At 45.8% G+C, this 16,499-nt stretch overlaps 1 protein-coding gene across 5 annotated transcripts in view; it reads right to left on the bottom strand.

Moving 5' to 3' along the window:
* Positions 1 to 16,499, bottom strand: part of RNF14 (ring finger protein 14) — a 99,111-nt gene that overhangs the window by 50,995 nt on the left and 31,617 nt on the right. For all 5 annotated transcript variants that reach the window (XM_044280844.1, XM_044280840.1, XM_044280843.1 and 2 more), the window contains exon 6: positions 4,768 to 4,996. In XM_044280844.1, coding sequence (XP_044136779.1) covers positions 4,768 to 4,996 — 229 coding nt within the window. The remainder of the gene's footprint in view (positions 1 to 4,767; positions 4,997 to 16,499) is intronic.

Below are 16,499 nucleotides of genomic sequence, written 5' to 3'. Positions count from 1 at the left end.
GAGACGCATACAAGACAGAAAATATAACTACCAGCAATTACTAATTCACTCAATAGACTATTCAATTTTCTTTATGCTTCGGATTGAAATATTTCATAAAATGAAAACATTTCCGGCCAAAATCTTTCACTCCACAAATCCTGTTTCCGTTGTCACACTTTTTTGAGGGATTTCTCAATTTTTGGTGCATTTTTATGGCTGCGTTTTTTAGTTTTTTTTACAGTACTAGACTAAAAAACACCAGTTTCAGATGTTGCAGTTTATGCAAAATATTAAGTGTAGCGCACACAATTATATATATATTTTTTTTGCAAAGGCATTTTTTCAGCCTAGAGGTACGTTTTTGAGTCAATGGTGCTTTTTGAAATTGCAGCAAGCTTTGAATCAAGCATACAAAAAATGTCATAAAGCAACAGGTGTTCAAACACTAAATGGACAAAAAAAACGCCTCAGAAACATCTAATAAAGCCACAAAAACTCAGGCTTTATTTTTTTGTCCAAAAAAGTATAAAACAAAACTGAGTATAGCAATAACCTTAAAGCGTACCCATCATTTCAACACAAACTGAAATAAAATTATAGGCTTGAATTATTTGTCCTACAGATCGTTTAACCACCTCAGCCCCCAGCTTAAACCCTCTTAATGACCAGACCACTTTTTACAATTCTGCACTACACTACTTTCACGGTTTATTACTTGGTCATACAACTTACCACCCAAATTAATTTTAACTCCTTTTCTTCTCACTAATAGAGCTTTCATTTGGTGGTTTTACATTGCTGCTGACATTTTTCGTTTTTCTGATATTAATCAAAATAATCTGCAATTTTCTCAAAAAAAGTGTATTTTTAACTTTTTCAGGTAAAATTGTTCAAATATAATTACATTTCTGTACAAGTTTGTGTCAGAATTTATTGTGCTAAATGTCTTTGATAAAAAAAAAATCCAAGAAGTGTATATTTATTGGTTTGCGCAAAAGTTATAGCGTTTACAAACTATGGTGCAAAAATGTGAATTTCCGCATTTTGAAGCAGCTCTGACTTTCTGAGCACCTGTCATGTTTCTTGAGGTGCTAGAATGCCAGGATTGTATAAATACCCCCCAAAAAAATCTCCCACGGACTCACTATGCCCCTCGGTGAATACCTTGGGGTGTCTACTTTCCGAAATGGGGTAATTTGTGGGGTGTGTTTACTGTTCTGGCATTTTGGGCGGGGCTAAATTGTGAGCAACCCTGTAAAGCCTAAACGTACTCGTTGGACCTTTGGCCCCTTTGTGCATCTTGGCTGCAAAAAAGTGTCACACATGTGGTATCGCCGTACTCAGGAGAAGTAGCGCAATGTGTTTTGGGGTGTATTTTTACATATACCCATGCTGGGTGAGAGAAATATCTCTGTAAAAGACAACTTTTCCCATTTTTTTATACAAAGTTGTCATTTTACAGAGATATTTCTCTCACCCAGCATGGGTATATGTAAAAATACACCCCAAAACACATTGCCCTACTTCTCCTGAGTACGGCGATACCACATGTGTGACACTTTTTTGCAGCCTAGGTGCACAAAGGGGCCCAAATTCCAATGAGTATCTTAGGATTTCACAGGGCATTTTTTACGCATTTGGATTCCATGACGGGTATGGTGAGTTCATGTAAGATTTTATTTTTTGTCACAAGTTAGTGGAATATGAGACTTTGTAAGAAAAAACAAAAAAAATCAATTTCCGCTAACTTGTGCCCACCCAAAAAAAAAAAAAAAAAAATCTTCTAAGAACTCGACATGCCCCTCAAAAGTGATCTTAATAGCGCTGCAGTTGTTTTTGCAGTAATCAGAAAAAAAAAAAATTCTGTCACTGCGGTGGGGCGGACTGAACGCAAGTGTGCGCACAAGATCAGGCCTGATGGGGCGAACACAGTTTTTTGTAGAGCCTATAGAACATGTCCTATTCTTGTCTGCAATTGCGGACAAGAAAAGGCATTTTCTATATAGTTCTGGCAATGTGCGGATCCGCAAAATGCGGAAAGCACATTGCCGGTGTCCATGTTTTGCGGATCCGTGGATCCGCAAAACACATACGGACGTCTGAATGGAGCCTTACAGGGGGGGTGATCATGGAGTCTATATGGGGTGATCAGGGGTTAATAAGTGACAGGGGGGGGGTGTAGTGTAGTGATTGATGCTACTTACAGAGCTGCCTATGTCCTCTGGTGGTCGATCCAAGCAAAAGGGACCACCAGAGGACAAGGTAGCAGGTATATTAGACGCTGTTAACAAAACAGCGTCTAATATACCCTTTTGGAGTTAGAAAAAATATATAAATCGCATCTACAGCCTGCCAGCGAATGATCGCCACTGGCAGGCTGTAGGTCAACTCGTTTACCTCGCGATCCTGTGAACGCGCGTTCACAGGAAATCTCGCGTCTCGCGAGATGACACGCCGATGCGTCCACAAGGAATAACCCGGCCGCCCACAGGACGCATCCCTGCGTTATGCAGTCAGGAGGTGGTTAAAGAGGTTTCAAGAGGTTCTGTTGCCCACACTAGTGTCATTTGGACAAGAAAAATTGTTCCAAAGTGCTCGCCACTAGGGATCTCTCTTCTTTCCAAGTTTCTGTTCACTTACTAGCAGCAGAGATGCCAAGACCGATTACAGGTTCCTGCTCTCCTCTGTAATAGAAAAAATACACACAATTATAATGGAGAGAGGGGGGTTTGGGTCAGGGCTGGCATCCCACTGGACAAATTGTCTGAGGGAGGTGCAATGATAGGAAAAAATGGTCAAATAGGTTCAAGAATAGCACATGTAGTGCAGTGCTGACAGAAAGCTCAAGGAGAGTAGCCATCCACTAACATGAATGGACGGCAAGAACAGTGCATCAGCTTCTGGACAGTCTCTGGTCAAACAAGTATGTGCACCAAAACCCATTTTAACATTACAATGCACAAGTGCTGCCCATGATTTTAATTCACTTTTTGTTGAAATGATGGGGACTAGTTATACGGGATTTGTGGAAGCAAGACTTAGCCTGAAATGTATTCACTTCTTAGAGGGAGTCTGCCAGCAGTTTTGACCACGCTAAACTGCTGCCAGCATTAGGCAGTGGCTGGGGAGAGCAGCACTGTTACGTGCTCTCTGCACTGAGCTGTTTCACAGACCCCTCTCTAAACGACAGCTGTAGTTTCCAACCAGGTGACAATTATCACTGAGTTGTCACTCAGAGTAGATAGGAAGTACAGTAAAACACCTCAATGCAAAGAGCATGTCACTGTGAAGCTTTGCCTCCTGAGCACTTACAGGAGCAGAATCAAAGTTGCTATTCACATTACTCCTGTCCATAAAAGGTATGTTCGTTCTGCTCCCATTAGACCAGACAGAAATTTTGAAAAACTGCTGACAGACTCCTTCTGACTGAATTCCTTTTATGAAATACTAGCTGAAGGACCCGGCTTCACTCGGGTATATTTAATGTATTTCATTTAATGTTTGTGTGTTGTTGTGTGTGTGTGCTGTTAAAAGATATCAACACTATCCACTGATATCTACAGCACCCCGCCCCTTAACAGTGACCTCCACAGCCCCCCACCCCACAGTACCCGGTCCCTTAAAACTGGACCTCCACAGCAGCCCACCCCCTTAACTTTGACCTTTACATCAGCCTTCCCCTTTAACAGTGAGTTTCTTAGCACAGCAACGCCTTGACAGTGACCTCAACAGGGACCCTCTCCCTTAACAGTGGCCTTAACTGGATCGGGGGCATGTCGTTTTGAACCGCTCACTCTAAGACAGCAGCACTGTGCTGTCCGAGTGTGAGCTGCAGGGAGAAAGTCACCCTCCCTCCCACCTCTGCAGCTGACAGAAGTTGACTTTTAACTTCATTTTTTCAATCCCTGTCGGCTGAGGAGTGGGAGGGTGTGTGGCCTAACCGAATCGGGGGTGTGTCCTTTTAACAGCTCACTCTAAGACAGCAGCGCTGTGCTGTCTGAGTGTGAGCTGCAGGGAGAAAATCACCCTCCCTCCCACACCTACAGATGTTGATTTTTTACCTTCATTTTTTCAATCCCCTTCAGCTTAGGAGGGGGCGTGATCTAACCGGTTCAGGGGCGTGGCTTAGTAGGACCTGAGGGCGGGGTTTTAAGTAAGTCTTTTGAGGGTGGACACATTGAGGCAGGAGGCATGTCTGGGCTCCTTACTGCAAGAGTGACGCCCCTCAGGACACCTTACTGGTCCATTTGCATACCAAATAAATCGGATTTTCAGAGGATAAAAAGACCTATTGCTGGAACAAAGGCACATCTTGAAATAAGGTACTAAGTGCTATTAGGCCATGGCTTTACTTCAATAGCTATTATCCTGGTGACAGATTTCCTTTAAAGCTCTCCTACAGCAGTGAAGAAAAATGGCTGGGTTGTTTTGGAAACCTGGAGTAAAACTGTGTATGTGTGGAGACTGGCCTGCGAGCTTCAATTGGCTGATAAGGGTCATGTGAAAAAGCTTCTATTGGCTAATGCATTTTTGGGGACTATCTCAGGAATTGTACGTCCTAGAGAGCTGAGACCTGGGCTAAAACCTTCCCGGACACCTGATGTACCTGTGTGCCAAATTTTGTGATTGTAAATGCGATGGTGCGGATTCCTTTAATGGGCATACACACACACACAGCTTTATATATTAGATTTAAATCTATAATACACGATATAGTACCTATAATGACATTATGGAATTTACCCTTGTACTTGTTAGTACAGAGACAAAAACTACTGAATATACCTGCAGTTACTTTGCAAGGGGAAACTCCATGGAAGGTCATTTTACAAAGGATACAAAATGCATATTGGCAGACTGAGCAAATTCCCATCGTAGTCTCTGGTTCCTGCATGACTGGTGTCTGACAGCTTGGACGTGGACAGTAAACGACATCGGCCATTAAATCCAAGCTTGACTTTAAAAGGAGACGATCATAGCGACTGAAAAGCTGCTCCCCTACAAGATCCTTTACCTGCAAGTAAACATGGACATGAACAATTCACTATCTGTACTCGCACATGGCTATAGCCAAAAACATACCTCCATCCATCAGCAGCTTACACTGAATGGCACAGCACATGCGCTAGTTTCTAACACTGTGAAGAATGGAGAACAATGGAGACCAGCAAAATAAGACCATAGTACATATAGTGGTCTTTATCAGGGTTGAAACTCCAGTTTACAGGTCGGCCAGTACAAAGTGCCCACCTGCCTCCGATCGATTTAGTAATTAGTGGGATCTGTGCTGTAGGAGGCATAATTTAAAGGGGCGGTCCCATCTTGGACTTTTCTGACTGAGATGGGAATATTCCACACTAAGCATCGGCCTGGGATGGACGGAATTACATAAACAGTTGAGTGGCTGGTGCGCCGCTGTTTCTGTAAGTCCCATAGCAATGAATGCTAGCTAGGCAAAAAGTGTAGAACTATGTTGTTTCCATAACTGCTAATGGACTGGATTTTCATTTTCAGTGTCCAGATTGTAAAACTACTGAATGCAACCATGTTGTGGGACACGTTGTACATTTTTACAATTTTGGGATAGGCAAAACATTAGCACTTTTATGGACACCGTTGGGGCACATTTTTTTTACGATTGCATCCCACTTAGTTTGGTCTAAAAAGCATATTTATAATTGGTCTTTATTAAAATAAAAAAAAATAAAAAAACATTCAGCCAATTGTCTTCTACAGACTTCCAGATTCACTGCAGTAAGTAAAATTTCAAAGCAGTAGAAGACAAAGGGTTGAAATGTTTTATTCAACCCCTTAGGGACACAGCCTTATTTCACCTTAAAGGGCTTCTGTCACCCCATTAAACCTTTTTTTTTTTGTTTACTTATAATCCCTACACTGCGATTTATGCCTACATAATCTAATTAATCATTTTGGTCCAGTAGATTTTGTTTAAAACATGCTTTTAAAATATGCAAATTACCTTGCTACCAGCAAGTAGGGCGGCTACTTGCTGGTAGCAGCCGCATCCTCCGATCCTAAAGACGCCCCCTCCGCATGTTGATTGACAGGGCCAGGGAATGGGATCGTTCTCTGCTGGCCCTGCCTGTTTGCATTCAAAATCTGGCGCCTGCGCCGCGGCCGTACCTGTCTTCAATCGGTGCAGGCGCACTGAGAGGCGGTCGCTTGCTCGGCCGCTCCATCCTCAATGCGCCTGCGCCGGGTGTAGATGTGACGTCATCGGCGCAGGCGCACTGAGGATGGAGCGAGCGTCCGCCTCTCAGTGCGCCTGCGCCGATTGAAGACAGGCGCCAGATTTTAAATGCAAACAGGCAGGGCCAGCAGAGAACGATTCCGTTCCCTGGCCTTGTCATTCAACATGCGTGGGGGCGTCTTTAGGATCGGAGGATGCGGCTGCTACCAGCAAAAAGCCGCCCTACTTGCTGGTAGCAAGGTAATTTGCATATTTTAAAAGCAAATTTTAAACAAAATCTACTGGACCAAAATCATTAATTAGATTATGTAGGCATAAATCGCAGTGTAGGGATTATAAGTAAGCAAAAAAAAAAAAAAAAAAAGGTTTAGTGGGGTGACAGAAGCCCTTTAAGGACCAGGCCATTTTTTGCAAATCTCACCACTTTAAGTGCTGATAACTTAAAACGCTTTGACTTATCCAGGCCATTCTGAGACTGTTTTTTCGTCACATATTGTACTTCATTAACGTGGTAAAATGAAGTAAAAAAAATTATTCTTTTTGCACAAAAAAATACCTAATTTACCCAAAATTTTGAAAAATTTGCAAATTTCAAAGTTTCTCTACTTCTGTAATACCCCCAAAAATTGTGATGACTTTACATTCTCCATATGTCTACTTCATGTTTGAATTATTTTGGGAATGATATTTTATTTTTTGGGGATGTTACAAGGCTTAGAAGTTTAGAAGCAAATCTTGAAATTTTTCAGAAATTTACAAAAACTAAATTTTTATGGACCACTACAGGTCTGAAGTCACTTTGCGAGGCTTACATAATAGAAACCACCCCATCTAAGAAACTACACCCCTCAAGGTATTCAAAACTGATTTTACATACGTCGTTAACCCAAGAGTTATTGGCAAATGGGGATGAAATTTGAGAATTTCATTTTTTTGTCTAATTTTCCATTTTAACCACTAACAAAGCAAGGGTTAACAGCCAAACAAGACTGTATCTTTATGGACTCTGCAGACCATCGACACATAAGGAGTGAGTGATCTCTAGGGAGAGCTTCCAGCCTGCTGATAATCTGCAAGGATACAAGTGTCTGACGACCACAGCGGGCCTTGTGAGAGTTGCACCATAGCAGCACTGCTGCATCTTCTTAAAGACACAGCCTTCCTTTTTTTTTTTATAATACCCTTTCCTGAGTGGAAGAGGGTTGCACAAGATCACTGTTTACCCATTAGAAGGAGCAGCCTTGTTGGGGAGCGTGTCCGGTTGCCGACGGTGATGGCTGCTTGAAGGGGCTGCTCTCGCCTGCACCGCAACTTTCTGGCTAGCTACATACAGTTTTGTGATCCTATGGGGAAGAAGATGGCATCAAAGAAGACCCCTATCCCTCCCCGATCCCCCTCGCCTGCTAGGACTCTAGACCAGTATTGGGATCGCACGTCAAGTCCGGCGCTCCCTCCTTACAGCAACAAGGTGCATAGGGCTGCGCGCCATTCCTTTCTCCCCCCGCTGGATTCCCACGCCTCGATTAGGGAAAAAGACCTGGTGCTACCCACCCCTGCTGGACCTCTTCCGGGATCCGGGCCTTGGCCCACAGTGTCTGCATGCGGATCCTCCGACCTGGGGCTTTCGCCGGCCGCTCCGGAATTCCTGCCTGCCGCTGCTGGGAGAGGGATTTCCGCCAAGATGACTTCGGGATCCGCTCTTCAGGGGACGACTGCAATTAAAGGTACTGTGACCCCCAGGGGACGGGATGGTATCCCAGGGGACTCTACATCTGTACTCCCCGGGACCCCCCCATATGAAACCCGGAAAATTATGCAGTCCCCAGCGTTGGACCAAGGGGACAGCAGCTCCCCCCTCCCTTCTGACATCTGGGCCAGATCTCCAAGCCCTCCAGCACTTGTCGCTGTGGACCCTCCGCCCCTGCCTGAACTCCCGCAGCCTTGGGCGAGCTATTTTAATCGCTTCCCTACTAAAGATGACTTTCGGGTTCTTATCTCTGAAGTCACGGAAGCCTGCAGAGCTGAAATTGCGGCTGTTCGCACTGATATTAAACATGTGGTGAATCGGGTTGACTCCCTAGAAAATGCCCATGATGATACTAGGCAGTATATTTCCACGCTTCATGAATCCATCTCTGCTCAAACGGCGGTGCTCAGGGGTATGGGGCGCCATTTGGAGGACTTAGATAACCGAGGGCGTCGGAATAATATCCGTGTTCGGGGTCTTCCTGAGGCCACTGGGGACGAGGATCTCTTTGCTACACTGGAAGCCATCTTTAATATGATCCTAGGGCAACCATCATCACATAAGATCAAGCTGGACAGAGCTCACAGAGCACTCAAGCCTAAGGGATCTGCGGCGCGTCCTAGGGACGTTATTTGTTGTGTCCATGATTTTGCCCTCAAAGAATCCATTATGGAGAGAGTTCTACGCAACTTTGATTTTGATGGCGCTCCGGTTCAATTGTTTCCGGACTTATCCTGGTTCACACTTCAAAAGCGGAGACACCTCCAGCCTCTCCTCATGTTACTCAGGGACCGCCAGATTGCATATCGTTGGGGATTCCCTTTCGCTCTGACGGTCCGTCATCAGGGAAGAACAGAGACTCTCCGTTCCAACTCGGATCTTCGACCCTTCTGCGAGGCAATTGGAATACCTATTCCTGACATGTCGGACTGGGAGTTTGAGTCTCCGGCGCTTCCACCACCCCGCATTTGGTCCCCTGTAACCAGGAAAAGAAGACCTGGTCCAAGTGTGCCTTCTTCCCCACGATCTCCTCCGTCGCCAGGACATCGTCCATCTGCTTGATCATTGAGGACTAAGGGGGATAGGTTGTCCAGAACTGGTCCTTAACCCCTTCTACCCTCTGAGTAGAGGGGCCTCCATCTTTGATCACTCATTCCCTCTGTTTAGCCAGTCATTGCCTTCTTTTTGCTACATTATGGTGCAGGCTCTTAGAAGGCTCCACCTAGTAGTACCTTGTTTTAGTTTCTCTCAATATGTTTGTAGTCAAAGTTCCGGTTAACCTTCACCTGTTGGTCTCCGACACTTACTTCCTCGAAAGGGCATTTTTTTTTTTTGGTGCCCTAGCAGGGATTATCTCCCTGGGAAAAGCGGTTTATTGCTATCTGTTGGTCTGTCTTTGTGTTTTCCTGTCCTGTCTCTTCCCCCTCCCCCTTGTGTTCTCTCTCTTGTTGTAGGTACCTGAACTCCCTTGCCTGCGGTGAGCGTGTACTTCAACTCTGCCTCCGTCCCGTTGTCCGACTAGTGTGAATCTCCTGATATATACGGACCCTCTTGGTGAGCTGTATCCTACATACATTGTGTACCAACTCCTTTCCGCGCGATGAGGTGCATAACTTTTAATGTCAAGGGGCTAAACTCCAACGCCAAGAGGAAGCTCTTGCTTTTGGAATTGAAATCCCTTAAGGCGGACATTGTTTTCTTACAAGAAACACACTTTGATGGCGGCTCCTCCTTCCGGTTTGCTTCTCACCTTTATCCTACTGTTTACTCGGCCACTCATAGCCGTCGGAGGGCAGGTGTTGCCATCTTGGTGTCTGCACAGTGTCCCCTCCGGATTGAATCTTCAATATTGGATCCACAGGGTCGTTACATTATATTACGGGGCCGTCTGGCGGATAGACCTATTACCTTGTGTAATGTTTATGCACCAAACACGTCCCAGATTCGCTTTCTTGGCGGAATTTTCCGCAAAGTGTTCGATGGAAGTATGGACTCCCCGGAGCCCTTGGTCCCATTAGGTGGGGATTTTAACGCAGTGTTCTCTGAATCGATGGATCGTCTGGCCCTCCCAGGTAGACCAATACACTCGACACAGCAACGTTTAGCCAGAGATTTTCGTAAACTGGTACGGAAATACTCCCTGTATGACCTCTGGCGTCTCACTTATCCCACGGATAGGTCCTTCTCCTATTACTCGGCCCCGCATGGTTCACACACCCGTATTGATTATCTGTTTGGGACCATTTCAACCCTCAGATTGTTAGAAGGAGCAGACATGGGCCAAATCACCTGGTCAGATCATGCCCCTGTACTAGTTGACATTAGTAATGGGTCGGGTCATGTACGCCATTGTCACTGGAGACTGAATGACTCCCTCCTGAAACAACCTATTACTAGGGAGGAACTACGTGAACACCTGAAGACGTATTTTGAACTTAATGAGGGATCGGTGGGAGATATCCGCCCTTTGTGGGAGGCGCATAAGGCGGTCATGAGGGGCCATTGCATCGCAATAAGCTCAAAATTAAAGAAAGACTCGACTACCCTAGTTAATACCCTTAAGTCCCGCCTTCAGTCACTAGAAGGTAAGATGGCTGCTTACCCCTCACGCTGCACATTGAGACAAATTGTAGATGCTAGGACCCAATTGAAAACCCTAGCTTTAGGCCGCGTTAGTAAGTTGCTACTCTACACTCGACAGCGCTATTATGCCTGGGGAAACAAACCCAACACTCTGCTGGCCAGACAACTTAGAAACCATAGCTCCCAAGTGGGGCCGAATGCTATTAGGGGGTCTGATGGGACAATCCACTATGATCCCAGGGTGATTGCGGAGAGGTTCTCAGCCTATTATTCTTCCCTGTATAATCTACCCTCCGACCTTCCCACGGATGAAGGACGGAGAGATAATATGCTCAGGTCTTATTTGGCGTCCTGTCATCTTCCTACCCTATTAGCTCCGGACCTTGCTGCCCTTAATAGTCCGATCGTATCGGAAGAGATTGAGGAGGTAGTGGAACATCTACCTGAGGGTAAATCCCCAGGGCCTGACGGCTTTTCATACAAATATTATAAGACCTTTAAGGCTGAGCTAACTCCTCACTTAGTTGCCCTATTTAATCATTTTTTAGGGGGCAACGCTGTCCCTGCCCCAATGTCTCACTCCTATCTCACGATGATCCCGAAGCCTGGGAAGGATCCGCACGAATGTCCTAACTATAGGCCCATTGCTCTACTTAACTCTGACCTTAAGATTTTCACCAAAATCCCGGCTACCCGACTAAACGCTTTTCTCCCCTCCTTGATTCATAAGGATCAGGTGGGAATTGTTCCGGGCCGTCAGGGGGCCGACAACACACGAAGAAACATTGACCTGATTGATGTCGTATCTCGCTCGGGGGAGGAGGCTTTACTTCTTAGTTTGGATGCAGAAAAGGCTTTTGACCGTTTGGGTTGGCCGTTTCTCTTTGCTACCCTCCAGGCATACAGCCTTTCTGGCCCGTTTGTTAACGCCATCCATAGCCTGTACTCCTCCCCCACAGCGACGATCAGACTTCCTCATGCTCAATCCTCACCCATAAACATTACTAATGGGACAAGGCAGGGTTGCCCCCTATCTCCTCTACTTTTTGCTATGTGTATCGAACCCCTGGCGGCCAAGATCAGGGCTTGTCCGGATATTAGGGGTGTTATGGTCAAGGATAGGGAGTTTAAGCTATCACTATATGCGGACGACATTCTCCTTACTCTTACCAGGCTTCACATTTCCTTACCAAATCTCCACTCCATATTACAGGAATTTGGTCGCCTTTCGGGGTATAAGGTTAATACCCATAAAACTGAGGCCCTTCCTCTCAATCTTTCTCAGGCGGCCCTGAGCGCTCTCAAAGTGAACTTTCCTTTTCATTGGAAGACGGATTCACTGAGATATTTGGGGGTTGACCTCACTCCCCGATATGGCGAGCCTTACAAGGCTAATTTCCCACGCATGTACACGGAGATTAGGGGTCTTTTAGATAGGTGGCACCCTCTCCCTCTCTCTTTTTTGGGGCGTATTGCTGCGACTAAGATGACGATTCTACCTAAGCTCTTGTATCTTTTTGAGACCTTACCGATTAAAGTCCCTCTTAAGGACCTGAGATCCATTCAATCCCACCTCCTCAGATTCATATGGGTGGGAGGGCGGCACAGAATCCCGAGGTCGGTTATTCTATCTAGTAAGCTTCAGGGCGGTCTGGGGGTTCCAGACCTAACTAAATATTACTGGGCAGCCCAGTTACGCCCCGTTACGGCCTGGGCTTCCCTTGCACCCTTACTCTGTCTGGATGCAAGTAGAAAGACTCTGGCTAGCTCCTGTACACCCTAACTCCATGCTTTGGGCTGGGCCGGACAGGAATCAGCCAGACAAGGACCTCCTAGGGCCCATGGTGTGTACTAGTCGTATATGGCGGCAGTGCAGTAGTAAATTCCCTCTAGAGTCCACTCATTCCGCCATGACCTCCTTCCTATATCACCCTATGCTTCCTGCTAGTCTTATCACGTCCACAACAAGACCGTGGTTTCAACGGGGGGTGTTTCGATATGCTGATATTGTGGACCCCTTCACTAGGGTCCTCCTACCGTTCACTACCTTGCAGGCCAAGTATGATCTCCCACCTTCCTCCAATTTTTTCTATGTTCAGATTAGGCACTTTGCCCAGTCCATCTTTTCGGGGGTTACGGTTTCCCTTCCGACCCCCTTTGAGCGCATATGCAGGGAAGGGGTTCAAGCGAAAGGTTTGATTTCTGAGATTTACTCTATATTGCTGACTCCCTTCCCTGACCGAGCCCAAAGGCATTCCTACATGGTGAAGTTGGAGGAGTACTTGGGGAGGGCCTTACCGGACTCGCTCTGGCACCTTATATGGAGCAGGGCAGCAAAATCATCTATGTCGGTACTCCATCAGGAGAACCAGTATAAGATCCTAATGTACTGGTATCACACTCCTGACCTCCTCCATAGAATGAATCCAGTGGTCCCGGCTGATTGTTGGAGATGTGGCTTACATAGAGGCACACTTACTTAACGTTTTCTGGGATTGTCCCAAGATAGGCCCTTACTGGTCTGAGGTTGGCGCTCTTCTGACCGGCATTATTGGAACCGAAATCCGACCGGAACCCATGTCCTTCCTGCTTAATGTGGTCCCCAAACAAGTCAAAAAACCCGCACTTAAACTGCTGCTTCTGATTCTAACAGCAGCTCGTTGTCTAGTTTCCCGATCGTGGAAATGCCCCGACCCACCACGGGTCTCTGACTTGTATGCCAGGGTAATGGAGGTCCGCACTATGGAGTATTCCACTGCTATGTATCAGGACAAAATGGCACTCTTCAATGCTGTATGGGACATTTGGGACACTTATTGGGCTACTAGGCAACCTTGAGGAATCTGGATGAAGGGTTTGGTCCCCCCCCCCCTCCCTTCCCTCCCTGTCTTTGTTCATGTCGCTTGTCCTGTTTGTTGGTTTTCTGTTTCTGATATTTTGCACAGCAGTTTTTTGTTTTGTTTTTTCTTTTTCTGCTTCTTAGGCTAGTTAGAGATGGACATAATCTCAGTTGGATTAATTCAACGCTTTATTTTTGTCTGGTCTTTATTGCTCTGTCATTGAATATTGTCAAGTGTTACATATGCTCATCCAATATGTATGTGATGTGCTCCTTGGAACTTCTGTGCATTATGACATTATATGAGTGTATTCACGTTTTATGTTTTATATACCATAATAAACATACAATTATAAAAAAAAAAGACTGTATCTTTATTGCCCTGACTCTGCCGTTTACAGAAACACCCCATATGTGGCCGTACACTACTGTACGGCCACACAGCGAGGCGTAGAGGGAAAGGTGCGCCGTTTGGTTTTTGGAGGGCTGATTTTTATGGACTGGTTTATTTACACAGTGTCCTGTTTCAACCCCCCTGATGCACCCCTGGAGTAGAAACTCCCTAAAAGTGACCCCATTTTGCAAACTACGGGATAAGGTGGCATTTTTTGGGGGACTATTTTTAGGGCAAATATGATTTTTGGTTGCTCTATATTACATTTTTGTGAGGCAAGGTTACCAAAAATTGAAATTCTGAAATGTCATCTCCATTTGCCATTAACTGTTGAGGAACACCTAAAGGGTTAATAAAGTTTGTATAATCCGTTTTGAATATCTTGAGGGGTGTAGTTTCTTAGATGGGGTCACTTTTAGGGTGTTTTTACTCTAGGGGGGCATCAGGGGGGCTTCAAAAGGGACATGGTGTCAATAAAAAAGGCCATCAAAATCAGCCTTCTAGAAACCATGTCGGTCCTTTCCTTTTGCGGCCTCCCTTTTACTGATACATCAGTTTACGACCACAAATGTGGCATTTCTGTAAACTGCAGTATCAGGGTAATAAATATTAAGTTTTGTTTGGCTGCTAACCCTTGTTTTGTTACCGGAAAAAAACGTATTGAAATGGAAAAGTGCCAAAAAAAACAAACGTTTTTTGTTTTTAACCGTGTTTATCTGGGGGGTTAGGTCATGGGATATTTTTATAGAGGAGATTCTTACGGACACGGTGATACCTAATAAGTCTACTTTTTTTTACAATTATTTAGGTTTTTGACTATATTATCCTTTTTGATACAAACATTTGTTTTGTATCTCTAAAGTCTAAGTGTCTTTTTTTTTTATCAGATTATCTTATGTGGGGGCTCATTTTTTGCGGGATGAGACGACGGTTTTATTGGCACTATTTTGGGGGCTATATGACTTTTTGATCGCTTGCTATTAAACTTTTTATTATGTAAGGTGACAAAAAAAAAAATGTTTGCACTTTTTTTTTTTTCTGGACCGTGTTAATCTGGGGGGTTAGGTCATGGGGTAGTTTTATAGAGATTATTACCGATGCGGCGATACCTAATATGTCTACTTTTAATAAATTATTTGTTTTTTTGGGCGTCTCAGGTCTGAGAACCAGTTTTTTTTTATCCGATGTCAGTGCTAAATTGGGATATAAATTTAGTACTCCATGGAAGTGTGATACTCCCTGAAGCAACCGTCAATGCAGAGGCCCGGATGATCGGGGCACGTGTCGCACTGAGTAGTGGTGTTCTTCCGTATCCCCCTCCTGCGACACACTCTGCACTTTTTTGGGGTTCGTCCCTTCTTTCCAGTATGGGGGCCACACCTGGAAAGTGTTGGCCAGGGACAATCCGGGCGCCTACAGTTACCGAGGTACTCCGTCCTGCTCTTTCCCGGTCTGAAAAGATCAGGGCCTTGAGGACTGCCTCATAGAACTGGAGGAATGTCCCTGTGCTGCCAGCGCTCCGGGACAGCACAAAAGAGTTGTACATGGCAACCTGTACCAAGTAGACCGCAACCTTTTTGTACCATGCCCGGGTTTTGCGCATGGCGTTATATGGCTTGAGGAATTGATCCGAGAGATCAACTCCCCCCATATACCGATTGTAGTAGACGATACAGGGACAGGGGTGATGCCGTTACCAAGAATTGTGGACAGCATAAGGACATCCCTCTTGTCCTTATACCTGACCAGCAACAGGTTTCCAGTGGTAAGGGCACAGGTTTCACCCCTGGGGATAGGTACCTGGAGGGGGTGGGCAGGGAGGCCACGTTGATTTTTCCGCACGGTCCCACAAGCAGATGTGGATCTGGCGGCAAGGGACTGGAACAAGGGGATACTGGTATAAAAGTTATCCACGTAAAGGTGGTAACCCTTATCTAGCAGTGGGTACATAAGGTCCCACACAAGTTTCCCGGTAACACCCAGAGTGGGGGGACTTTCTGGGGGTTGAATCCGGGAATCTCGCCCCTCGTATACACAAAATTTGTAAGTGTACCCTGAGGTACTCTCACAAATTTTGTATAGCTTCACGCCATGCAAAATAATGCAGACATTTTTTAATAATGCAGACATTTCTGGATGGCCTCAAACCGGGAGCGTGTCATGGCCGTACTGTAAAGTGGGGTCTGGTATAGGACGTCCCCACTCCAGTACAGCCTGACACTGGGATTCTTGACCAGGCCCATATGCAGCACGAGGCCCCAAAATGTCCTAATCTCGGCTGCACTGACCGGCGTCCAGCCACCGGCCTGGCCAAAAAGGAGCCGGGGTGTTGAGCAACGAACTGTTGGGCGTACAGGTTTGTCTGCTCCACCATCAGATTTACCAGTGGGTCACTGAAAAAATGACAAAAAAGAGTCATATTCAGTGTAGCCCACTGTGGAAATCTGGATTCCTGATTGGCCTACAAAATCAGGAATCACGGGATCATATCACTCTGGGCTACACCAGACAAGTTCACCGGCAGGGTGCTCCGGTGGATTTAACTGGTGGGCCGGGAAACCAGTACGAGCCCCAGAGCTGCTCGTACTAGTGTGGGCCACAGGGTCCCTAACATGGCAGCCCCCTTGCTCTGCCTGGCGGCGTCTTCGCCGCCTTGGGGGCTCATCATCATCGCTAGATGATGAGGACGCGGATGACAACAGGAATGTGGGGTCATCCTCGTCATCCTCACTGGGACTCTCGG

This window comes from Bufo gargarizans, chromosome 2, assembly GCF_014858855.1.
Source record: "Bufo gargarizans isolate SCDJY-AF-19 chromosome 2, ASM1485885v1, whole genome shotgun sequence".
NCBI classification, from domain to species: Eukaryota; Metazoa; Chordata; class Amphibia; order Anura; family Bufonidae; genus Bufo; species Bufo gargarizans.
Note: the sequence above shows the minus strand (reverse complement) of the source record. Positions and strands in the feature narration are given on the sequence as shown.